Raw genomic sequence first — 24,961 nt, forward strand, 5'->3', positions numbered from 1 at the left:
GGAAAACCTCCCTCTGGAGGTTCAGGCGGAAACATTCTGTCTGCAGCTGAAAATGAATGCATGCTTGATTTGGCAAAATGGCTCCTCCAGACTACACACAGAGGTCCTTCTCCTTTCTACTTTGGGTCCTTTGCAACAGCCAGTGCCTTGTTCATTACGCATTTGGCAGCCAATCTGACTATCGAGACGGCCCACTGTTCCGAAACCACAATAGTCAATAAAATATTGGGTTAGAGATGATTACATTTTGGTATGAAGTCAAACCCTAACCCCATGCCACCGCTGGTCCCATCGACTGCAAACTTTGCCCGGATCCTGGGGGGGACCGGGGCAACCACCCGCTCCTAGGGTTAGGATTAGAGATGGTTAAGTTTAACTTAAAGGGCAGGAGGGGGGAAGGCCAGAGCCAGGGCAGGGCCTACAGGGCCTACAGGTAGACGGGGCACGAAGCGATACATTTTACTTGGGGAAATAGAATGAAGAGCAGAAAAAAACAGATTCACTTAACAGTTCTACCTGCACCTGACCTTTCTACCAAGTCAAGCCAAGTCATGAAGTCACAGCCCTTTTGCTGTTTCCCCCCCATTCACTTTGGTGTATTTAAAGGGACATTCCACCTTGGGCCACGTCTCTCCATTAGTCGGAAAGTTACTTATTTACAGATTAAATTCCTTCCCACTCCAAGCATGAAGGTCCTGTTTTTTCCTCGCTTGCAAGTTTTGCCTTATGTTGTAATAGTTGACACTATATTAAGTATTTGATGAAGGTAAGACACCAAAATCAAAAAACAATAATTGAGCGAAACATGTGTGAAACCCCCCCCCCCCCCCCCCCCCCGTATTTTACTGAGTTAAATGGAATTTATTCAGAAGAGTTCACAACCGGCTATCAGTTAACAGCCTGTCGTTCCCTGGGGAGGAAAACATAGAACCCCTGCATCGTAGGAAGCCAGAACACAAACATTTATTTTTAGAAAGGCCCTTAGTAGTGTGTATGTGCCTAGTCAGTCTTTGCATACCAATGCCTAAGAACTCAAAATATAACCACATCTTGTGTATTCACTCACAATTTGGGACAGGTTGTGTACAAAGTTAAAGGAAAAATGTAACCTCTGCTTCGGTCACAGGTCAGCAAAAGGCCCAGAATGACGATACGTTTCATATTGCACAAAAATAAACTCCTCGTTGTTTGCGTTGCCAATTTGGTGTTCCCACTGATTTGTGGTGCAACCAGTTGTTTCTGCTTCAAACCGGTGAACAGCAGCAGCTCCAGTCTCTACTTCCAGCATTGTTCTCCTCTGGGCTGCCCGGGCACACTAACGCCATCTGGTGGCTGATTGGCCGAATGACAAGCACTGACTCCAAAGCTAACTGTGACCAACAGTCGCAGGTTAAAAAAGGTGAAGTGCAGTGCAGCTCACCATGGAGGACATGGGAGTGTAGAATAATTAAAATCTTAAATATCTCATCAAATCAGTCAATAAATAGTTCAATAGATATATAAACCCATCAATACATATTTCAATATATTCTCCAATGACTATAAATAAACCAATAAAATACTTCAATATATAAAAATTATGGATCGATAAATTTATGATTTAAATAAAATATTTATTTCTTAGCATGTGTCTCTAGGTCCTCTATATACACCAACGGTGGTTAAGATGGAAGAATGTTGCAAATGTAGTAGTGCAAGCTGACTTTATTATGCAAGTATGTTCCTAACATAGGGACTTAATGACAATAACATAGAAAAATACCTATTAAAAAAAAAGAATGCGACGACAGAATCTTTTTTGAGACATCTCCTCGTAAAGGGGAACCAAGGAACAATCCTTTACCAGCAGATTCCGCTTCAATTGTCTACCCAAGTGTAAGTAAGTGCTTAAAAAATGATCTTCCTGTAGCAATTCAAAGCTACTTTCATATGCGTGACGCACAATTTATCTGAGTTTTGGCAAGAAACCTGTACAGCAGCTGTATCAAACTAAAGCCCAGCTGCACCTCGTTCAATGCACTAACACAAGATAATTACTATTTTGAAAGGGAACTTCATGCCATCAAGCAGTTAACACTTCAAGTTCCCTATGGAAAAATAACTTAAAAATTGCGCGGAAATGATCTGATCAGGTAGACACCCGTTGAAAAAAAAAAAAAAAAAAGCTATTCGCTGGCTTTTAATTTCTTCGACCCATCTGCAGCAGATTCTCGCTTCCTTCCTTTTTTCTTTTGTCTCTCCTCTTCTCTGAACTGGTGCCTGTTGACAAAAAAAACAACACATCTATGAGCGCACTGAACTTCACATGCGAGATTTTAATACGCTATATAAATATAAACATTTTTATTTGACGAGCCCATTTTACAAATTTTGTAAACCGCTCACGGAATGATCCCTGAAGAACCATAACGCAGTGGGCTTGGCTGCGCTGGGTCGAGGCGTAAGCCTCCGCGCTCGTTCCGTTCATTCAAAACGCATTCTGGTTTTCTGAGTCAGCCACTTCTCCACTGATAAGGGAGAGAGCCAGAGTGACACGTTCCTTCGTTGTGAGGGGAATAAAGAACACAACCGACTTATTTGCCCCCGATTTACAGTTCATATCACTTGTTGTGTGCGTGTAGGAGAGCTGTGGACTTTGCGCCGATCAAACAGTTTTGTTTTTTTTCATTGTTTCGCAGCAGTAATAAGTACTGACTGGTCCGATCAACTGCTGCTGCTTTGACTACTGTGGTGATTCACACAACAGCGCCGCTCAAGTCTTATTAAAAATAAAAACCATGTTGAACAACCTTTGAATAGATCCTGTGAACATCTACCGGGCGCCTTGGAAGAACCTTGATTAACTAATAACCGTTCGGAATCAAACGGAGGAGCACGGATTGGGGACCTCTAAGGGTTTCCTCCGCATGACACGCCCCCCGTGGGCCGACCACGCCTCACCTGGACTGCCACCTCCGCCCGCTGTTCCACACTCTGCCGAAGGAGGGCAGCCAGTCGGCGTCCGTCTGGGAGCTGTGGTCGAAGTTGGCACCCACCCTGTTCGGAGGAAGCTTCCTCAGCTTCTCCTGCTCCTCTGGAAGGAGGAGACGCGGGACAAGAAGGGAAGGACAACAGGGAAGCAGTCGCTTTTTAGTGCAAGGCAGTTTTCCCCAGATACAACAGGCTAGAGCAGCGGTTTTCAACGGTGGGTCCTTCAGGAGGTTCCAGGGGGTCACCAGCAAAATGATTAAGCATTAAACTTTAGCGTCAGTGAATGTACAACAATTACTGTTTTGATCATAGTTTCATCATTATCTCCCTTGCTAGAGTACAGACAGGTATGAAAGTTGGGACCAAATATTAACAATTAAAATCTTCTCAGATTGGGATTCCAGACACTAAATCTTATCAAATTGAGTCCGTGGCCAAATGAGTATCAAATCCTCGAGAAAAAAAAGGTTGCGAATCACTGGACTAGACAGTAGTAGGGTTGAACACATTCCCGCGTTTAATGGACCAAAATATTGTAAGTACCATTCAGATCAATTATTGCGACTGAACACTATAGATTAGGACTGGTTGTTTACCATATAGAGAGCAATGTATCTTACTCTGTTTGAGGAACTCTTGGAGCGACGGGCCGATGGCCTGCGCTGTAGCCACTGCTCCAGAGCTCCCTTCGAGGGGGTCGTCCTGGAGCCACGGTGGGACACCCCCTACAGAACACAGCGTGCGGAACACAGCGTGCGGAACACAGCGTGCGGAACACAGCGTACAGTCCAACACACAAAATCTATGAATATGCATGTCGAGTAAACATTATGCTTTGATCAGTTTGTACAGAAGCATGAGGCATAGTAACCATAAATAGAATGATGCCAGAACATGAGGACCCAGAATTTACAGGAGGTAGAAGTTCCTGTTTTTAATGTTTAGCCTGCGTATTAGTGAAATAAAGTGTGAACAGTTTAAACTGTGACATGTTTCCCCTGGGGAAACACAGATTTTTAAATGCAGCGCATTTAAAAATCCGAACTGTCCCAAAGAAACCGGGACGTTGGGTCACCCTACTTTTAACGACAACTTAAGGAGAATTAGCTTGATCGAGAATCAAACTAATCCTCATCGTCAAGTTGGTCTTACCTGTGTGAACATTTCCACCGCTTGATGAATCCTGTGAAGGCAAAAAAAATAAAAAATAAAATAAATCCTGGTCAAACCTCCCGCACCTCGCGCGATGATGTCACTGTCCATCCACCGTACCTGGTAACCGATGAAGGTCAGGCCTTGTCCTGGCCCCGCCCACTGTCCGTCAACCATTGGGTCTACCCAGCTCGGCCCCGCCTGCTCGTTGGATCCCAGCGGCCTAAAGTCGGAGCTTTGCCCAAAAACCCCCCCGAGCCAGCACCAGGAACCATTAGATATGTTTCTGCACCGTCTCTGAGGGTGCGAACACACCTAGATTTTCATGTCTTTAGGCCTGAATTGTACCTGGCGGCCTGCTCCACGGGGGTATTGTGGCTGTGGAATCCGTTGGGCAGCTCCAGCTCTGCCTTAGGCTGGTGTGCATTCAGGAAAAGTCAACAAGCGTTCACAGGGAAAGGCCCACCATGACTGTTAACCCAGGTCAACCCTCAGCTCCCACCGTTAGACACGCACACACAATTCAGAGGTCCTGTTATTGTACTGCAAGTGTTTTTTCTTTTTAACCTGGGACAAACTGTATTTTTCCACTGGCCAGGTCAGTGCATTTCCTTGCACATTACATTTCGGATTTAATTTGAAACATTCAAATCATTTTTGAATGTTGCAGCTCTCATCTAAACATTATATTAGCAATATCTGGTTTGAAAAAAAACAAACAAACCTGGATGATATTGTGATTGACAGACCTAGATCATTCGGTCATAGCATGTAGACACCTTAATCGTATCGCTACACAGAGCTGAGCACTTCAAAATTCCTGGACGAGCCGTGTAAACTCGGATGGTTGAAGAAATCAAATTAATGCAAACACATGGAATCACCTTATTTGAAAATTGAAATACCATCTTATTGTCCTTATTCTGATTAATGTCTGCATGCAAACACACACTGTGACTGCTAAACAAGACACATACAATGAAAAGGAACTACACCTCCATGTTACACATCAAAAAATGGCTGATCCAGATGCTCGTCAGCCAGAGTCTAACGGTTTCTCAGCTGCTCCACTTTATCGGTTCACCCCCAAACCAGTACAGCTATAAAGAACCTAAAGTACCGACGTTGCGAGGCCACAGTGGTGGATACTGCCAGGGCATCCTGGGAAAACAAACCTCTGTGAGGGACTGGAGGATCTCCTGCCGATGCTTCTCCTGTGCCCGGATTATGTCAGCGTGCTGAACAAACAAACAAAAAGTCCATTAGCCACCGCAGCAGTACTGCGGCCACTTCACTTTCAGAAGAAATGCGTATTTGTTGTTTTCCCTCATATAATTCTACTTTATTAAAGACAATCAGGAGGAATTATGCCTTACCTGTTTGATGACCTCATCCTCCTTTTCCACATAAGAGTCTAACGCTTTAGCCACCTCAGCTTTGAACCTGAGCAGCAAATAAAGACAGTGATCCGTGTTAGGTTCCCATGCCTTTTGAAATTACAGCCGAAGAAGAGCTTTGACTCAGGCAGCCCTAGGGCCCTCCTAAATTAAATGTCATGGCATCAACAGAATTGCAGTGATACCCTTGAGTATCACAACATGAGATACAATGCCTTAGAGGTTAATCTCTCAGTGTCCTAAGGTAAAACAAAAGTTTTGCCATAGATTATCGATAGTGACCAGGCCTACCTCTCTATTTCCTCTGATGTGACGATGACCCGGTCCCTGAGTTTGGGATCAGCCTTGTTCGCAAACCAAAACTTGTGAGCATTTTTCCGATGTTCTGGTCTAAAAACAAATGAATAAAATCCAAAGATATATTTGAAATACATTGATTTGCACAATCATACCTCGTCGAGGTTTTTTGTGGATCGATGAAGGTTGAAAACAACAAGAATGGAGGATATCTTACGTGGCCATGTGCTCCAGTAAGCCTGCGTGCATGACAGTCACTTTGCCATCGGAGACGCCTCTCTCAACTTCAATCCCACAGCAATAACACCAGAATGTACAACTGTGACTGGTGCAATCAAACTTCTCCACTTGGGGTTTTTTAATTGTTCGACGGGCCTCTTTCACCTAAGAGACAATTGATTCAACAAACAAGGCAATAATATCATCAGTTTTCATGTTACACAAAGCAACTTTTAGTTTGTCTGTTGAAGAACAGGTTAATTCCTTTCTCTTTTTTTTTACAGATTCTTCATTTATCTAAACTAACTAACACCTCCAGTAAATATATGATTTGTCATGTTACAAAGAGAAATACATATCTACAAAGAGAGTAGATTGTCGGTCGTGACCTCTCATTTTCAATAAATGATAGAATTATTTTAGCTTGTATATGAGAACATGTTATCCATTACTTATTACATCATCATCATCATCATCAGAAATTGTATTTGGGTGAAGAGAGTTCAGAGTGTCAAATACACCCCAACCCCAGGCGTTGATTTATAATAAACATTTAAGTGCTCAATAGAAATGAACAACTTGAATGCAAAAAGCCAGGTATTTATTGTTTATTAAGAACTGCTAGATTTTTAAGGGCCTGACAAAATGGAAGTAGTTTGAACATTTTTAGCATTCAAATGTAAACAGTCACATCCAAGCTAGCTCTTGTGAGGCGTGTCCACTGCCACAAACGCCTCAAGTCAGGTGAGACTCATGGATCTATCATTGTACATTCTAAGTAAATTGAATAATGGCGCAGTTTAACTTTTAATTCGCGGTTTGGCTGGGGACCCGTGGAACTTCTTTAAAAGGACCCTGGGGGGGGGGGGGGGTTGGAGCGGTCTACGTTGTTTCGTGTTCAGTAATCCTCACCCTCCTCCCCCTCCAGGAGCCACTGGAGCCAAACGGACGTTCTCACCTTTTCTACGAATTTGAGAAGAACGACTCTCAGTCGGCTCTGGTGGGTTTTTCCGAAGATGTGTCCCTTCCCGGAGAAAGAGGTCTGTCTGCACACAGCGCAGTAAAACGCAGCCATCCGGCCGGTTTAAGAACACCCAGAGAGCAGCGCTGAGCCCTCAGCGCAAAACAAACAAACAAACAAACACGTTCACTTCCATATCCTGTGTAACAGCAAAACATGGCGGAGGAACACGGTGCATCCGTTAAAAAGGGGCCGTAAGAAACTTGAGTTAAAAGACTCCGATGAACAGCGTAGCTTCCCTACTGGACCAAAAAAACCGGTGGATTTAGAAAACATACATTTATAGTCAATTTTATTAATATTTACTCCACTTGGGTTAAAAAAAAATATAATAAAAATCGCATAATGGCAACGCACCCTCTGCTTTTCGCTGTGAAATCCTCGAACGTTTACTTCCGCCGGAGCGCATCCAGTGTAACACCAAACACGGCGAGGCGGCGCATCCCCGAAAAGGCGCCGCGCGGAACGTGAATCACGCGAGCGGCTTCGCCCCCTCGCCGGAACAAAATAACCAAGCGTTTATAAAAAAACCCAAAACGCTTTCGATCCCACCATCCGATCCACCCCACCGCCTCGCATCGCCGATAAAATCGGACCAACGTGCCGACGCGTCCTCAGCCCCTTTTGCCGCGGCTCCTCGAACGCTTCTCCCTCAGCCGGACCGCATTTAGTGTAACACCAAAACATGGCGGCGGGGTCCTGTCCGTCCGTGCAGAGGAGCGTTCATCACCTGTTTTCACATTGATGCTCCGTGGTGTTCAGCCATGCGCCGGGAGGATGTGTGTCCCGGCTACCAGAGCATCACTCGTCGCAGGAAGGACTGCGTTTATACAAGCTGTTACTGGTAAGTATATATATATATATATACACACACGCCTCCCGTTCATTTGTATGTAAACACCGATCAGCCACAACATTAAAACCCACCCCATAATAACCACTGATATTGTGTCGCTCCGCCAAAACAGCCCTGACCCGTCGATACAGCCACGCGATGTAGGAGAAAACGTGATTCATCAGAACCAGGCCCCCGTCTTCCATTGCTCCGCGGTCCAGTTCTGACGCTCGTGTGCCCGTTGTGGGGGCTTTCAGGGCTGGACAGGGGTCAATGGGCCGCGGCGCTGACCGCTGCGTGGCGGGCGCGACCCACAAGACCTGTGGTTTTGGAGATGCTCCAGTCTAGCATCACAGTGTGGTCCTTGTCAAAGTGGCTCGGATCCTGATGCTTTTCATTTTCCATTTTTTCCTGCTGCCAACACATCAACTTCAAGAACTGACCGTTCACTTGCTGCCTGATACATCCCACCCCTCGACAGGTGCCACTGGAACCAGAAGATCAACGTCATTCACTTCACCTGTCACTGGTTTTAATGTCGTGGCTGAAGGGTGTAGTACATTTCTGTAAAAATGAACTGTATCCTATTTTTGTGAATTGTTGATACAGAGGTTTATTGTCATTTATTTTTAGGTTTATTACATAGTGCCCATTTATTTTGTTATTCTTTAGGTGCATAACTAATTTTCTCCTTTGGGTCATTTTTAGCTGTACTGCATATTGCCAATTATTTTCTATTTCATTGTTGTTTCTTTGGTTTCAGGTATTGCATATTACCATTTTCCCCCCTAATTTTGATTACTTTATAAGTATTATTATTATTGCCTATTGTTTCATGTGAGCTGCTGTATACTGCAATTTTCCTCCAGGGATTCATAAAGTTTATCCATCTATCATATAGACATACATATAGATGCACACACCTGCCAATACTTTTTTTTTTTTTTGCTGTACGATGGCAAACTAACATATTTTCATCTTTTGCAGTGAAGAAAATATTTGGAAATTGTGTGAATTTATCAAATCAGAGCGAGAAGACTTATTGGGGGAGGTTTTCGCGGTGTTCATATCCAATGAGAGTAGAACGGTGAGTTTACTTGGGAGAAAGCGACTCTCCATCAATGAACATGTGCAAGTTTGGGACGTGCAGATCAACATGCTGTTTGGCTTTCTACCGACAGGTTCCCCTCTGGAAACAGAGGTCAGGCCACGGAAGGCAACCTGTGGTCTGGGTAATGTTGATACACATACACTTCTGTTGGGTCGTATAATAGAAGTCTCACATCAGGCTATTTTTGAAAATATTAATATTTTTTTCCAAAATAGTTTACCCCCTACATATATGTGCATGTAGCCGGCGTATTCCACTAGAATGAGTCCAGTGTTTGTTTTCCAGGACTACCACGTGATTCTCCTCCACGTCAGCAGCCGGTTGGGACAGAGTTTTGTTTACGATCAGGACTCCTCGCTGCCGTTCCCCTGCCCCCTGTATCTCTACGAAGAGCAGGCCTTCCGCTCAGACCAGGGGATCAAACCGGCCTTGTGGAGGTACAGTAGGCGCCGGAAACATCATTCACCATGAAGATTCAAAAGGCTGCGTGCATTTTAAAAGCTTGGTGATTCTCCCGCAGGAAGTTGAGAGTGATTCCTGCCGACACCTTCCTGAAGACCTTTGCCTCGGATCGTTCTCACATGAGAGACAGTGATGGAGTCTGGCGCATGCCCCCCCCTTCATACCCCTGCATCCAGACAACAGGTCACACACACACACACACACACACACACACACACACACACACACACACACACACACACACACACACAGACTGATCTCCTATCTCCACTGTGAGTTCTGACTGTCCTCTCTTCCTCCGACAGAGTCCACAATGAACCTGGATGATTTTATCAGCATGGAGCACAGCGTGGGCTGGGGACAAGTCTTCTCCCTCTCGGGATTCGTCCGGCACTTCCTGGGTGAAAACTGAGAGGAACCGCGGCCAAGCTCTTCTGATTCCGTCCTCGTAATTTAAAGCGGTCTGTTCTACAAGTTTAAACACAATAAAATACAACTTAAAAGTTGTTGATTAAAAGCAGATGTTTTACTGTGATCTTAAACCTGAAAACGCACACCAGGTTCTGTGGGAAAATGTTTAACCACAACCATAGGGCTGGAAAACCACCTTACAGAAAGGTTGACAGAGGTGACAGAAGGGGGAAAACCCCCAGATTTTTCTGGATGTTTATCACATTTCCTTTATTTAAAGTTTCTTCAAGTTTCCAGAATTTTACAGAATGGTTATTCTTGAAAAGCAACCTTGCATTTAGAGACAATCTTTGGAATGTCAGTGGTCAATTAAAATGCCGCTGTATTGTGTCATCTTAAGCCTTTTTGATCTGAGACTATTTGTATCAGATCATTTTTAAAATAGTACTATTCATTATTTCTGCACTAGTAACTACAGTACCACAGGATATCCCAAAGAAAAAATTTAACTGAGCTACTCAAGTGGTGTGGACATTCTCTTTTAAAAAGACCAATGCCCTTTGCTGCATGTTGTACAAAAAGTGTGTCTGTAACATAACCTGTCAGGCATTAATCTATCAGTTCCAAAAACAACAAAATAATCCCAGTTGGACTTGTCAACCACGTAGAGTTGTATGCTAATCGATATCTATTCATACTGTGTATATATAACAAAAACATTTCCTCGTAATGACAAGAGCCCTATCGATGTTTCTGACTGGTTGTGCAAAGCCACATTCTATCATTCTTCATATTATGTTGGAAAACAACACATTTTTAGGTAAACAATGACAGAATATCTTGAAAAGGTCTTTGGTTCACAGACATTGAAACATTAAAATAAGGCCAATGGTTGAATTGTTCCAACTGCAGTGTTCAGCCGTGATTTGCTTTCACTTGAATGATGACATGGCTCATGGGAAGTTCCGTTCCCAAATCCCAATTTTGGATGCACAATTGTTCTACACTGTTTTAAATATGGCACTGATCGGTTCTTATCATTCAAAGAATTATAACAAACTCCACCACCAGGACACCGGCAGTCATCCACAGGCTGCATAAAAATAGTCTTAAGCATATAATCAGATGAGGTCAACTGTTAAAATGCATATAAACGGGTCTTTCTGCTAAATATCAAATGGCCGCACACCAACCTTTTTCCCCGTCCTGGTTCAGCGAAGGACATAAATTACGCCTTAAATTACTTTTACGTCAGTCGACAGAGGGAATTCCCTTTTTCTAAATATTCAGGCAGCTTATGGGTTTTCCATCAGGTTTGCAAATATTATATTATTTCTACAAAATATACTTGGTAACAAAGCAAGTTTTCTATGGGGAACATGAATAGAGCCCGCTGGTAGTGGTTGACGCAAATGATCAACTCTTTGTGTTAAGCTTGGATAGACTTCAAAACAGTTCGGGAAACTGTTGAAACCTAGAGCCATTCGAGGGACGAACATACAACATACTGAGAAACAAGTTTGCGGAGCCTGCACACAGACGGTGACGGGGACGATTATGTGAAAACACTATTCTCTCCATAGAAAAAATGCTTTGGAAGCGGCGGTCGACATTTGGGCAAAACCTTGTATCTTGCAACAGTTTTGGTCTACGGCAAATTCTCTCCAGGAATCAAAGGAAACAGGCACTTACAAGCTCTATAGTGCAGTTTTAACCATATATCACAAATATATAGACACGGTATAAAAACATAATAGAAAAATACAAATCGCCAAAACAAAATCCAATCTATTCATTGAAGACGGGTTTAGGCTGAGCTCTGGAGCAGGAATAAAAGACGCAACCATGCCGACTGTACGTGGAATATAAATATCCCGTGGACCCTGGGTTTGCTGGTGATATTCTCCTTGCAGACCCCGTATTGCAGCCACGCTCCTGGGATCTGGTGTCTCGGACGCACCAAGGGAAGTCTGTAAACATAACGGCCACAATTCCTCCAGCCATACCTGCCATGACCTTGTTCTATTCTGTTGGCCGAGGTTTCCCTTTGGGAGACGGATGAGAGGAGGCGGCGCGACGTGTATCCAATGAACAATAATTAAACTGCACCATCAGTGGCTTTTTTCAGTGAGGTCCCGGTCAGAACACATCAAGGGCACCACCGTGCACACAACACCGGATACAACGTGAGCGCATGAAAGTGTCAGCACGTGTGTTGCAGATTCCTTTGTTTAAACACGAATACAAAAAAAAAAAGGGAGCTACTTCTGCTCCAAATGTTAACCACACTTAACATTTGGGGACAGCGAGTGGAAAGGTGAACGTGAGTGATTATAAAATCCTCCAGCGCTCCGGAGACCTCACCGAGGCTCCCTCCTCCAAGTGCATTGTGGGGACTTGACTTCCTGTGTCTTTTGCCCATCCGTTTGCAGAGCTATTCCTTTCCCCCAAGTGGCAGCCATTATTAAAGCCGACGTGTTAGTGCTTTGAACTGCAGTTCAACTAATGGCCACTACGGGGAGCTCCAGGAAAAATAATAAACTTCTCACGAGCGTGAGAATTGAGGGTCTCGGTTTCTCAGTTAACCATTTGGTTAGGATTTAAAAAAATAAGTTCCAAAAAGAGGATATTAAGGCATATAGAGAGGTAAGGCAAGGTGGGCGTGTCTCTTCCTTGCTCCGACTGTCTGGCGGTTTCACCAAGACTCCACCCTGCTTAACAAATCTTTAAGGCTCTGGCTCCACCGTGCAAAGACGGCGGCGAGCACAAAGCCAAACTGGAGGCTTCGGATCGTCTCTTCAGATACCAGCGGGCGACGCCTCAGACGCCGGGTCCATTCCGTCCTTCCTTCCAGGGTTTTTCCCCTCCGCCCTCAGCCGCTCTTCCTCAGAAGGCCGAGTCTCGGACGGTCCGGTACATCTGCAGCGAGGTCACCTCCACGTCCTGGGCTCTGGCGTTCTGGGGGCGTCCCGTGGGGCTGTAGCCGGCCGACCGTCCCATGGGGCTGAAGCCCGTGGCGCGCCCGGTCTGGGCGAAGCCGGACGAGCGCGGCACCGCCGGGCGCCGCAGGAACCGCCCCGACGTCACCAGGTCCCCGTAGCCCTGTGCGTGCGAGAAGGCGTAGCCGGAGCGCCGCGAGCTGGTGCGGCGGATGCGGGCGCGTCGCGTGGGCGGAGGGGGCGTCGCCTTGGCCTGTCTGGCCTTGAACATCACCTGCGGGTTGGACCGGACAGGGACACACGCAGGTCAAGGACAGAGGCTGCGAAGAGGATGAAACACCATCGTCTCTTTTCTTGCGTTCAGCCTGAAAATAATCTACAATGGCAACGCAAAACTCTTTCTTGAAGAATCATTGGATTGTTCTTTATTGAAAATCTACATGATCAATGCGGGCACTGATAATGTAGACATCAATAATCAATATGTCATTACTATTAATACTATTATTGTATTACCATTAGTATTATCATCCTTATTATTAGTACTGGTATCATTATGCCATTGTTGCAATTATTTTCACTACTGCTGTTTTACCAGATAGATACATTTATATAATGAGTATTCACATATATACTAAATTACATTATATTTGCTATACCAGCTTATTTACTATCATTGCATATTATTGCTACGCACTGCTGCTATACACATTAAACTGCCACCTGCGATACTGGGCTCACTAGTAAACATACTGATAGTCAATGTTAACATATTTTATGTGTGTACATATATTTTATTTCATTTTAGGGGGATCAATAAAGTACTGGCTTATTTTTTTTATCTCTTTTTGACTTGCACTGTTCCGTCCATTCACGCCGCCGTAACATCCTAATTTGCCCCCGGGGGAATCAACAAAGTCGTATCTTATCTGACGTCTATTGTAAATCAACCTTGGCCTCCGGGAGCTGAAAAGACAGTGAATGTGACGTTCTCAACAACTTGGAGACGACAACGACGGCGTCTGCAGACGTCTACATGCGCACCTTGTCGTTGATGGTTGGCTGGAGCTGGATGAGCAGGAAGCGGTGGGTGAGGACGGGGAGGACACACAGGATGGTGGTGAGCAGGATGGTCAGCCAGACGCTGGGCTGGTTCATGGTGTTCCTGGCCGTCCCTGAAGACACACGGGGGTTCGCAGGCACAGCACACAACCAGGGTTGATATCTGATCTCCAATAGTCAAGTCAGGCCAAGTCACACTTTATTTATAAAGCGCATTTCCGACCAGGGTAACACAATGCGCTATACAAAGAAATACAGTAAAAAAAAAGAACAGAGTTGTCAGCCGGTCATTTCAAAAGAATGCCCCTGAAACAACAGCAACAACCAAAGCAGCAGTGACAACAACAAAAACAACAACAAAAACAGCAACAAAAGCAACTACAACCGCAGTAGCAACAACAGCAACAGCAGCAGCGACAACGGAAAAGGTCACCGGAAGTCAGACATAGACTGTAGTAAACAGCAAGGTTTTTAAGCTGCTTTTAAAAGTGTTGAGTGTGGGGGCCTCTCACAGGTCCCCCAGGCAGGGTGTTCCTTTTACTTGGGGCATAGATACTGAAGGCAGCCTCCCCTGCTTTAGAGTTGGTACGAGGGATATTTAAAAGACCACTGCCTGTGGACCTGAGAGTTCTTGCTGGTTCGTGTATAATTAGCATTTTTTTATATACTGAGATGTAAGGCCATTTATAGCTTTATATACAAGTAGCCTATAATATGAGTCTTCCCAGGTGGGGGCTCCCCACTGCGGCCCCTAAAATACCAGTCAATAATAATCTACGGTCTGTAATGTAGACTATAACTCTGCCATCTAAACCTGAGACCACCGCTGGCTGAGCTTGAAGCATCAGGATCAACCTTCATTTAACAACCAGGGGGGGGGGGTTCTTCACTCACCTACGAAGGGGAAGGCGGAGGGCAGCAGCAGGAACATGCCGTTGCTGTACATGGTGAAGGTGACGGCGAAGTACATGGCCAGGCTGCCCAGCACGAAGAAGGTGTTGACCGCCGTCCAGTAGGACATTTCCAGGCTCAACTGTAAAAACAAACAGAAAAATGAGAAATGTGACACGGTACCTTTTTTCCAACCAACATTTCATGGAACATTCGGGATCCAAACGAAACGGGACCAAAAGCGTCTCCTGGACCTGGATGCAGACGGCGAAGAGGAGGCACGTCTGGGTGAGCACGGCGAAGGACTGGTAGTCGGCAATGTCCTTCCCGTCGTCCCTGACGGTGTTGTACATGGCGGCGTAGGGGATGAAGAACAGCACCAGGGAGCTGTAGCTGCTGTGCAGCACGCACTTGAAGAAGGCCCTCTTGCTGAAGTACAGGTTGAGCTGCCCGGGGACGTAGAGCTGGGGGTGCTGGAAGCTCCACACGTCGTTCACGTCCTGACCAGCGGGGGGCGACAGACAGTCCAGAATCCAGTCAGAACCTTTTTTGTTTTTTGCCGAGCACAGACACATTCAATACTGTACAAGGAATTTCTTCTGGGGAGGTTTGGTGCACTCCAGTACAGACCATAAGCATTAAAAAAAATTTATAAAAAAAAGCTCAACAGTCGGGACAAAAATAAAAGTAAAAATTATTCTTATATATATATATATATATATATATATATATATATATAGAGAGAGAGAGAGAGAGAGAGAGAGAGAGAATGAGAGATTTTTTTTTATTTAATTTTAATTAAAATGTCAGATATACAGTATATACCATTCCAAAAATACAGAACATAAATAGTTAGATATTTAAAATATACAAATGTAGAAATATATATTATATAAAAATATTAAAATTAATATACAAATATATGCGATAATATGCACAGGATAACATACTGTTATGTATATAAGTAAAAAAAATGAAATTATAATATAAATGATTACAATGTGCTCACTATCTAATTAAAGTATGTACAGTACCAGTGTTATTGAATACACATTACTGAACATGTGTGTGTATGTGTGTGTGTGTGTGTGTGTGTGTGTGTGTGTGTGTATGTGTGTGTGTGTGTGTGTGTGTCTATGTGAGAGAGAGTCAGTGTTGTGGTCAGTGTGTGAGTGAGTGAGTGAGTGAGTGAGTGAGTGTGTGTGTGTGTGTGTGTGTGTGTGTGTGTGTGTGTGTGTGTGTCTATGTGAGAGAGAGTCAGTGTTGTGGTCAGTGTGTGAGTGAGTGAGTGTGTGAGTGTGTGTGTGTGTGTGTGTGTGTGTGTGTGTGTGTATATGTGTGTGAGAGAGACAGTCAGTGGGGGGCAGGAGGGACAGGGGGCCTGGTGGGCCCCACTGCCATGGGGTGGAAATGTTTCTTGTGGTTGGCCCTGATGGACCAATTAAGATGACCAATTAATTATCTTCGATAATTAGCTGTATGATCAGATTTATTCATGAAGTCTACTAATGTCTCCAATAGAAAAGTGAATTTAGTGAATATAATTATGGATGTGTTTGTGTATTTGTGTGTATGAGGAAAAGCCAGTGAAGAAGAAAAGAAGTTACCTGGTCAAAGAGACTCATGCCCAGTACAGGCAGCGCTGTGTACACCAGGTTGTACAGCGTAATAAACCACTCGTCATACACCGTCTGAAAACACAGGAAGGTCGCACGCGTTTCAGCTCGTATCACTTTCATTAAAGCCTGTCTACCTTGTTCCTGTGATTAAAACACTGTTCTGACATTTTCTGCCACTGATAAATCTAAATAAATAAATAAATATTTATATGAATATACAAAACATAACGACACATGAAAGACGCAAAACAAATGTTACACATCATATATCACATGATATATAATGAAATATTTTCGATCCCACTGCGTTTACGTTACAATAAACTAGAGATGGGACTGATCCGATCCAGTATCGGGATCGTGTGCAGATACTGACTCATGGGATATGGGACCGACGTCCTCGATCCCCCTGCTGATCCAAATTCCATTCCGTGGTCTGCCTCCTTGAGAATTCAACCCAGCAAACACAGTATTTAACATGTAAAGCGCTGTTCAAAGTGTGCGCCAATGGGAACTGGAAGTTGGAGTTTTGTCACTGATTGACGCAGCCGTTCAGCTGTGTCGGTCCTAAAAATAAGAGGTCATGATTCCGACGTCTGTAATATGCGCCACCATAGAGCTGCTGGAGAGGAGTTGTAGTTCTGTTCGTGCAGCGCCACACTGATACTAATCACAGGAGGATTAAAACGGTTTGCGTCCGGTAATAAACCAAAATAATAATCCCATAAAGGGGAATTTATATTATTTTTCCCGCCGTGCTCTTCCGTGATCGCATTCGCCAGAAAAAAATCCCTGTTCCACCCGAGCGTCCCCGCCCCACCACAAGTGCTGAATGGCATAAACGCCGCATTGACTGCTTCGGCCCGTTGCCGCAATACGTCAACATCGCCGCCATATTGGAACGGGCCTGCTAACAAATACATGTCAACGGGGGAGCTGCGGTTTTTCTGGATAAAAAGCACTAACGTTTACATTTCTTAACCGATTTCAATGAGTGTTTTTTATATACAAGGGTTTGTGATCTACCTGGCGTTGAAAATTATTTTTTTTTGTATTCCACATAGAAAAAGGAAAAAAAGAGCTCAGGTATCAGAATCAGTAACGGTATCGGCACATCTGCCGATGTGAAAAGAAGTGGATCGCGCACCTCTACACCAAGCCAGTCAATTATGACATATGACAAAAGTCTAGTTTTTGAGATAAAAACCTCCCTTTCTCTCACCTGCGCCGAGAAGCCGCAGAAGAAGCCGTACCAGAAGTGGACGAAGGTGAAGGTGAAGTTCTTGTAGAAGAAGTAGCGCAGGAACTTGCACATGCGCAGGTAGGACCAGCGGCCGTGCACCAGCAGGAGGCGCTGCAGGAAGCGGAACTGGGCGAAGGAGTAGTCGCTGGACAGCACGGCCTGCATGCCCTCCTGCCCCGAGATGCCCACGCCGATGTGGGCCGCTGCGGGGGAGAGGGGTGGAGGGGGCGAGAGGAGGCGGAGCCGTTCAGTATTTGGAAGTAAACATCCTGACACCGTTCATTGTGTTCGGTCCAGGACAGGAATTTTGAAGCGGCTTCTCCCAAAACTTGTGATTTTTGTCGGTATTTTTGACGTAGAAATTGCGGGAACTGTCATAAATTGGGAGTTTTAACTGCTACCAATGAAGAAAGAGTCATGACATCACTTCTACTGTGACAATGCACATTCCACACATCACAAAAAAACAGTACTCATCTCCTTTACTTTTTCAACAAAAAGAACCCCAGGCTCAACGTTACAAAAATGTACTCATTTTGATTGGGTTCCAGTAATTCTATAAAAATAAACTTTCAACACAAGTACCAAATAAAATCTATCTAATCAATTTGAACAACATTCCAAGCTGAGGAGGCGCCGGCGGAGGCGCCGGCGGAGGCGCCGGCGTGGGCTTTGCGGCGGAGACCGGGGACGAGGCGCGGCCCCTCCCTTCCGGAAAGGACGAACGCGGGACGGTGACCGCGCGTGGATACCTTTGATCATGCTGACGTCGTTGGCTCCGTCGCCGATGGCCAGCGTCACCGTCTGCTTGTACTTCTTCACCAGCTCCACCACCTGCGCCTTCTGCAGCGGCGTGACGCGGCAGCAGATCACCGCCTGGCACATGCACGCCGTGCGCAGGAACTCCAGCTCCGTGCCGCGCTCCAGGGCGTACGCCTGCCCCCGGGGGAAGGAAAAGAGAGATATTTAGGGGGACTGAGCAAAAGTCACCTGCATTTGAGGGTTTTACTCAATTACTTGTACCGACTATCGAGATACAACACGAATTTGACTTCATCTAATTTTGTTCTTTACTTGAGTAATTCCATTTTAGGGGATTTTTTTTGTTTATCTTTCACACAGTTAGATTTCAAAGCCAGCAGCTTACCTTTTTCTTCCACTATATTCATCTGTAGCACCTACAAGCACCATTTATTGTTTCCAACTAGATTTTTTATTCTGCATTGTTATTCTTTTTAAACACCTCAAATTGTCCTTTGTCTCTATTTCCATTTGATATATTTGATGCAGGGTTGGACCCTGTTTCAAAAATGTGTTGTACAGTTGTTGTGATGTCCGCTTGCAAAACAAATCTCCACTTTGGGACAATAAAGTTTTGGTTGGTCAGTGAATAACAAGGGTTAACATTTTTACATTACAGACGACCAACAATAGACCACTGGGTCACTTTCAGCTCGACCAACAAAGGAGGTTTCAAAAGGTCAAAGGGCACCACTGTGGTCAAGGTTAAATGTCATGAGGATTGGTAAGAAAAATTCCACCTCCACAAGTCAGAAACAGCTTTATTTATTTCAAGGACGTGCGCTGTACATTCCACACAGGTTTCATCGTCACTTTCTCTCTTCCCCTTCCTCTCCCCACCGTACCAGACTGTGTCCGTTGATCACCAGGCCGTACTCTCCGTTCACCACCTCGTCCTTGAGCACTCTCCCGCGTTTACCCAGAGTTCCTGGCGCGTCGTCCGTCGCGTCCGGTTTCATGGTGGTCAGGGCGTTCCTGCTCAAAGACGAAATAACGAGGGGTCCCAATTCAGCGTTTTTATTATCACAGTTCACTGAACATATTCAAAGAGATCCCTTTCAAAAGTAAAAAAAATAAATCACATTGTTAATTCTCTAATTATGGAGCGCGAATGGTTTTCAGCTGAACAGGTCATTGAGGTGGTTTTTGAGTGTGGCTCCCGGGTTAGGTGCCGTCCAGGATTATGTAAATGAGCGCTCAAACCCGATTGGCTTGTTGTACGTGTTGTTGTTTTTTTTTTCTCCCTGGTTTTTCATTCGGGGTCAAATTGGACCGATTTACACCTGTTTCCTGCCCCCTCCAAAAGAAAAACATCTGACGAATGGAAAAGCCCAAATGTCCGGAGCGACGGGGGAGCTTTGAATGTGACGTGGTTTGCCCTGACCTCAGCTGCTGCCTGACGTCGTCGGGCGTGTTCCCGGACACGACGAACACGTCGCTCATCTCCTCGCGCAGCATGTTGCAGGAGTAGCCGATGTTCTCAGCCGTCTCTGTCGCACACAGATGTCAGGGATGGTTCCAACGTTTAGAACATCGTCATGGCAACTGCCTCGCCGAGCGGTTTCACTACGACTGAGAAACTTACCGCTCTGCTGCAGCTTCTCACCATGCTTGAATACAGTCCAGTGGGGCAAAGGTTTAAGCCTTTTAAACCATGTGTGTCTTCAGTGTATGTTTTGAATAACAGTAATATCACATTTTATTCAGAACTACTTTTGCAATTGCTGCAGGACATCAAGAACATTTTTGAGAGATGGGGGAGAAAAATGAAGGGGCGCAACTTCCTGGGTCAAGTCTCTGACATTTGCACTGCTGTAGCCAAAAGGGCTGATTTGCGGAAGTGCAAACGGAAGAAATAAGACCCAGAAAAAACTGCGTCATTTTTTTCCCCACGGTATAAAACACAAGACGAAGATTATATTTTTCCTCGGTTTAAAAAAGGAGATTTAACATGTGTTTTTAAGGCTGAAACGTTTGCCCCATTAGACTGCATTTTCCTGGGTCGAAAAAATGGATAACCCTAATACCTGCTCCTATGTAATTACAGTAAGTTACAAGCTCAAACATATCAATACTTAATTGGCTTATTAGTAATATAACCTATGCTGAGCTAAGGGAGGGAAATGCAAACATTTTATTTTAAAGACAGGATTCTCTCTTATTTTAGGAAAATAGATCAAATATGCTTCAGAGTTTTTTTTTTTTTTCTGGAATGATTCAAGGTTTAAAAAAAAGTGTTGCGGAGGTTCTACCTTGCTTGTCCCCAGTCAGGACCCAGATTTTAATGTTGGCTTTGGAGAGTTGTTCGATGGTCTGTGGGACGCCATCTTGTAATTTGTCTTCTATGGCTGTTGCCCCGAGCAACTGGAAAAGCGCACACACACACGGGCACACACACACACACACACACACACACACACACGGGCACACACACACACACACACACACACACACACGCGCACGCACACACACACAAACACACGTTACAGCAGCTGACATAACAAACAATAGGCAATATTAAAAAATAGAACTATAAAAAAAGTAGTAAAAAATAGTAATAAGAAAAATTGTAAAACTGGTGCAAGAAACCTACAAATGAACAAAAAGAAATTCCAATTGCCAATATACAATACACCTAAAAACAATAACCCTCTGTATCCACATTTCACACTGTCCAAAACAGGGAATTGAGGCGATGAATCTCCCTCTGGTCTGTTGCCTACCAGCAGGTCCTTCTCGATCTCCTCGTACAGCAGGTCCAGCTTCTCCTCCCGGTCCTCCAGCGCCGTGCTGACCTCATGGTGGCGCTGTCTCCACTGGCTGAAGTACTCCTCGTCCAGGTCCTTGTAGGCCAGGGCCAGGGTCCTCAGGCCCTCGCCCGCAAACTCCTGCGTTGGCATGTAAGAGAACCGAGAGGCGGCATGGGACTCGGAACCACAGACCTCCGTTGTGGAGATGTGGAGAGAGACGCGGTGACACACAGACACACAAACACCCAACTTACATTGAGGTGCTCCGTGGTGACGTCCATCAGCTTGCTGCAGGACTGGTGAAGCCTCTCGTAGATGATGGTGTCTGCTCCTTTACAGTACAGCGACAACTTCCCTTCCGGGCTACGCACTGAACACACACACGCACGCACACACACACACACACACACACACACACACACACACACACACACACACACACACACACACACACACACACACACACACACACACACACACACACACACACACACACACACACACACACACACACGCACACACAAAACACACAGGTAAACACCGGTTAATGAGACTTCTGTTTCTCTTGCAGAAAAAAAAGGTAAAACCAAATCTCCCCAAAAAATGTCCCAATTATGTAAATTATACCTTTTACGTCTCTTTACATTCTTTACATAATAAAAAAACATGGTATAATGTTTCCGAAACAGAGATCAAACTGTTGCTGTTGCACTGCAACTAAGCGCAGTGAGAAGCTGGGGCTTCTCAATTATAACGTTCAGCGAGGCGGTGCCATCAACAATTATAAATGATAGGAACCAACATTTTAATAAGCAATTATGAAAAATGTCGTTCACTCTCAAAAGCCATCCCTTTTAAGAGTGAGCCCATGAACACAGACATGCTCCTCAAAGTGAACTGGGAATTTATTCCCTCTACTGTTTCCGGCGCGCGCTCCGCACCTATGACGGACATCCTCTTGCGGACGTTGTTGAAGTCCAGGATGGCCAGGAGCTCGTAGCTGCGCTGCTCCCCCATCTCCACGATGGTGACGCTCTCCGGCGTCCGGGAGCGGAAGACGAAGCCGAAGTTGCGTGCCGCCGTCACCAGCGCCCCCTCGTCCGGAGACTGGGCCTGGTAGAGCAGCACACCTGGGGGGTGGGGGCGGTGAGGTCACTTCCTGTCATTGATTGTCACCGGTATGTGTTCTTGATGGAGTAAGGCAAGTTATTTATTCAGTTGTTAGGTTATAGTGTTGTTTGGTTTATTTATGTCAAAAACCTCTCTCTACTCCATCATATCTCACTTTCTAGTTAATTTAACATTAATAACAGTAGATAGGTTAATTTATTATAGTGCGATTAGTTCACAGTTCAGGGCATGCTAGTTATAAAATCATTCTAAATCAATATTCCACTTCAATGTATTCATTCATTTATTCATTCAGTCATTATTGCAAAATAACCTCCTTCAGAGTGATACAAGCTGTCTGTGTCAGGTCTTTGAAATAGTGACTGGCTGGCTGCACGTTATGCCTTACACACTGTCCTTAATCTCATAATCACACACACACACACACCCAGAACCCACACCCTCCCCTCTCCTCACCCTCGCTCTTCTCCTCCGGCATGACGGTGTGGCAGAGCGCCAGCAGCCTGAAGAAGGCGTGAACCTCGGGGTTCTCCAGCTTCACGGCCTCCACCAGAGAGTGGTCGTGGAAGGAGAACCTGGAGTCTGCCAGCGGGTTGAAGGAGAAGTCCACCTTGTCTGTGTGCTGGAGGAGAGGAGGGGGGGAGGAGGGGAGGACAGGAGGGGAGAGGAGGGGAGAAGAGGAGAGGAGGAGGGGAGAGGAGGGGGGGAGGGGAGGAGGAGGAGGAGGAATATGAGAAGATTCAGAGAACCAGTAACCCGCTCATTTCCAGGAAGTATCTTGGATTCTCAGAACCAACGTAGGAACAAGAAAGCGTCTCGGATTTGAAGAATCTGAGTTTGATTCTCAGGATGCCGGCCATAAAATTCAGCGGAAAAACCAAGGAACAGAACTGGAATAATAATGGGGGGATTAATATTCATCAGAGTGGATGAAAACGGACCCGGTGCAGCCCACTCACCTCTGTGACTTCCAGTCTCTGGCCTGTGTAGTCGAACACATCGCCTGGAGAGTGGAAAAAAATGGGAACATCATTTTTTTGAATTATAATTGTGCTGTGAAGTGCACGGCCATGCTGATGCGATGGTCCTTGTTACATATTCAAAGTACATGAGAAGAACGACGCAACGTCTAGCGAGGAGCCCCGAGGTGTTTGTTGGGCTCCTTTACGGCTTGAAAAAATTAAATAAAAATAAAGACTTTGTTGTCCGTCTGTTTCACATTTGAACAGAGGAACCTTTGTCATTTTTTCAAGTGTCTGTTTTTAAGATGTAATTCTGAACACCGAAAAACAAGAAGAACTTTTACTTTTTGAGTTTTACCAATAAATTAAAATTAATTAAGTGCATATTCATAATAATAATTAGATGTGTTTCATGGAGTATTTAAAATAAATATATAATAATTAATAATAAATACATTATTCATTTATTAACTAAGTAATTGATTTAATCATTTAATTTGGACTCATTTGGCAATAGATTGTCAGTCCATCGCTATGAAAATGACAAAATATATATATACTGCATATATAAATATCTCCTCCAGCATCTTCCATGTTTAGTTTGAAGCTCATTTTGCCGTAACCTCACCGTAGGTCTTGCCGTTGATGGAGCACTTGTTGAAGATCATGATGTTCTGCGTCAGCGTCCCCGTCTTGTCGCTGAAGATGTAGCGGATCTGGCCCAGCTCCTCGTTCAGCGTGGTGGTCCGCGCCTCGGCGGGCGTGTCGCTGCGGGCGTGGTACATCCTCCGGTCCCAGTCGATGTAGAAACTGTTCCCCAGGCGGATGATCTCCACACTGGGGGAGGGAGGGAGGGACAGACGGGGGGGAAGGGAGGAAGGCAGTGCAGTGTGAGAAAGAGGGGGCCCATTTTTAGGTGTGTATTCCTGGGCGCTAGAGGCAATCTTATTTTTAAGAATGAAAAAAGTGTTTGATAGACCACTTTTAGTGAAATTCGAAACCAATTTTGGAAAACGAAAAAACATTTAAAAAACACACCATTAAAAAAATACAAATAACAAACATTCTAAGTTATAATTTTAGTGGGATTTAAGTGATAAAAGCAACAAAATACACTATACAATACGCCCAGCACTATGTCAATAATATGGCGTTGATGACAGCAAATTGAATTCAATCAATTTTAAATCTTGCACACACACACACACACACCTAACATAGAGGGAGATGGGCACCACGGTGTTGAGGATGATGACGTAGGACCAGAAGGTGAGGAAGGCGGAGAACGTGGCGCCGGAGCTGTCCTGTCTGGGCAGGAAGAGGGTGAACTGAGAGCCCTCTTTCAGCTCCCACAGCCCGTTCCCCACGGCCAGGACGCAGCACATCAGGGCCAGGAAGCCGAAGATCTGCACCCAGAGGTCAAAGGTCAGATCAAAAGCTCAGGAGGACGGAATGAGGCTGAAGAGAATGCAAAGTGAATACACAAATGGGGCATTATAGGTTTAATTGATTCATATTACAAACACCTTCTGCAGAAGCGGTTCAGTGTCTATAAGTCTTGATGAAGGAATAACTCATTAAAAGACAACAAATAGAGCCATACTTACAAACTATATAGCAGTATAGCATTAAACTGTGGCAAACGTTTTTAAATGGTGCTAAGATCACAGAATTCTAAAAGAGCTCAA

At 44.9% G+C, this 24,961-nt stretch overlaps 3 protein-coding genes across 4 annotated transcripts in view; 1 reads left to right on the forward strand and 2 right to left on the reverse strand.

Moving 5' to 3' along the window:
* Positions 1-1,689: 1,689 nt before the first annotated feature.
* Positions 1,690-7,165, reverse strand: cenatac (centrosomal AT-AC splicing factor). Of its 2 annotated transcripts, none has more exons than XM_080003385.1 (11): positions 6,994-7,165; positions 6,034-6,200; positions 5,811-5,909; positions 5,499-5,565; positions 5,298-5,360; positions 4,471-4,538; positions 4,243-4,345; positions 4,123-4,153; positions 3,591-3,695; positions 2,941-3,073; positions 1,690-2,259 (listed from the first exon to the last, which is right to left on the reverse strand). In XM_080003385.1, exons 1-11 carry the CDS (start codon positions 7,108-7,110, stop codon positions 2,166-2,168), a joined length of 1,047 nt encoding a protein of 348 aa, XP_079859511.1. In that variant the 5' UTR covers positions 7,111-7,165; the 3' UTR covers positions 1,690-2,165. The 2 variants fall into 2 exon arrangements, with proteins under 2 accessions (XP_079859511.1, XP_079859510.1); XM_080003384.1 differs by having other exon boundaries at positions 4,243-4,357.
* A 329-nt stretch (positions 7,166-7,494) lies between these two features.
* ntaq1 (N-terminal glutamine amidase 1) lies at positions 7,495-9,984 on the forward strand. Its single transcript, XM_080003577.1, has 6 exons — positions 7,495-7,900; positions 8,879-8,978; positions 9,073-9,123; positions 9,288-9,439; positions 9,523-9,647; positions 9,770-9,984. The coding sequence occupies exons 1-6, from the start codon at positions 7,821-7,823 to the stop codon at positions 9,874-9,876; spliced, it is 615 nt and encodes a 204-aa protein (XP_079859703.1). The 5' UTR covers positions 7,495-7,820; the 3' UTR covers positions 9,877-9,984.
* Positions 9,985-10,129: 145 nt separating this feature from the next.
* The window catches only part of atp8b5a (ATPase phospholipid transporting 8B5a), a 43,165-nt gene continuing 28,333 nt past the window's right edge, over positions 10,130-24,961 (reverse strand). Inside the window, exons 12-28 of the mRNA XM_080003575.1 lie at positions 24,486-24,679; positions 23,902-24,110; positions 23,271-23,314; positions 22,768-22,933; positions 22,122-22,310; positions 21,435-21,550; positions 21,154-21,318; positions 20,683-20,794; positions 19,815-19,920; positions 19,276-19,405; positions 18,382-18,565; positions 17,609-17,832; positions 16,375-16,458; positions 15,022-15,267; positions 14,771-14,909; positions 13,859-13,989; positions 10,130-13,088 (exon numbers count right to left, since the gene is read on the reverse strand). Of these exons, the coding sequence (XP_079859701.1) occupies positions 12,762-13,088; positions 13,859-13,989; positions 14,771-14,909; positions 15,022-15,267; positions 16,375-16,458; positions 17,609-17,832; positions 18,382-18,565; positions 19,276-19,405; positions 19,815-19,920; positions 20,683-20,794; positions 21,154-21,318; positions 21,435-21,550; positions 22,122-22,310; positions 22,768-22,933; positions 23,271-23,314; positions 23,902-24,110; positions 24,486-24,679 (2,766 nt within the window). The 3' untranslated portion in view covers positions 10,130-12,761. The remainder of the gene's footprint in view (positions 13,089-13,858; positions 13,990-14,770; positions 14,910-15,021; positions 15,268-16,374; positions 16,459-17,608; positions 17,833-18,381; positions 18,566-19,275; positions 19,406-19,814; positions 19,921-20,682; positions 20,795-21,153; positions 21,319-21,434; positions 21,551-22,121; positions 22,311-22,767; positions 22,934-23,270; positions 23,315-23,901; positions 24,111-24,485; positions 24,680-24,961) is intronic.

This window comes from Zeus faber, assembly GCF_960531495.2.
Source record: "Zeus faber genome assembly, chromosome: 7".
Taxonomy (NCBI): Eukaryota; Metazoa; Chordata; class Actinopteri; order Zeiformes; family Zeidae; genus Zeus; species Zeus faber.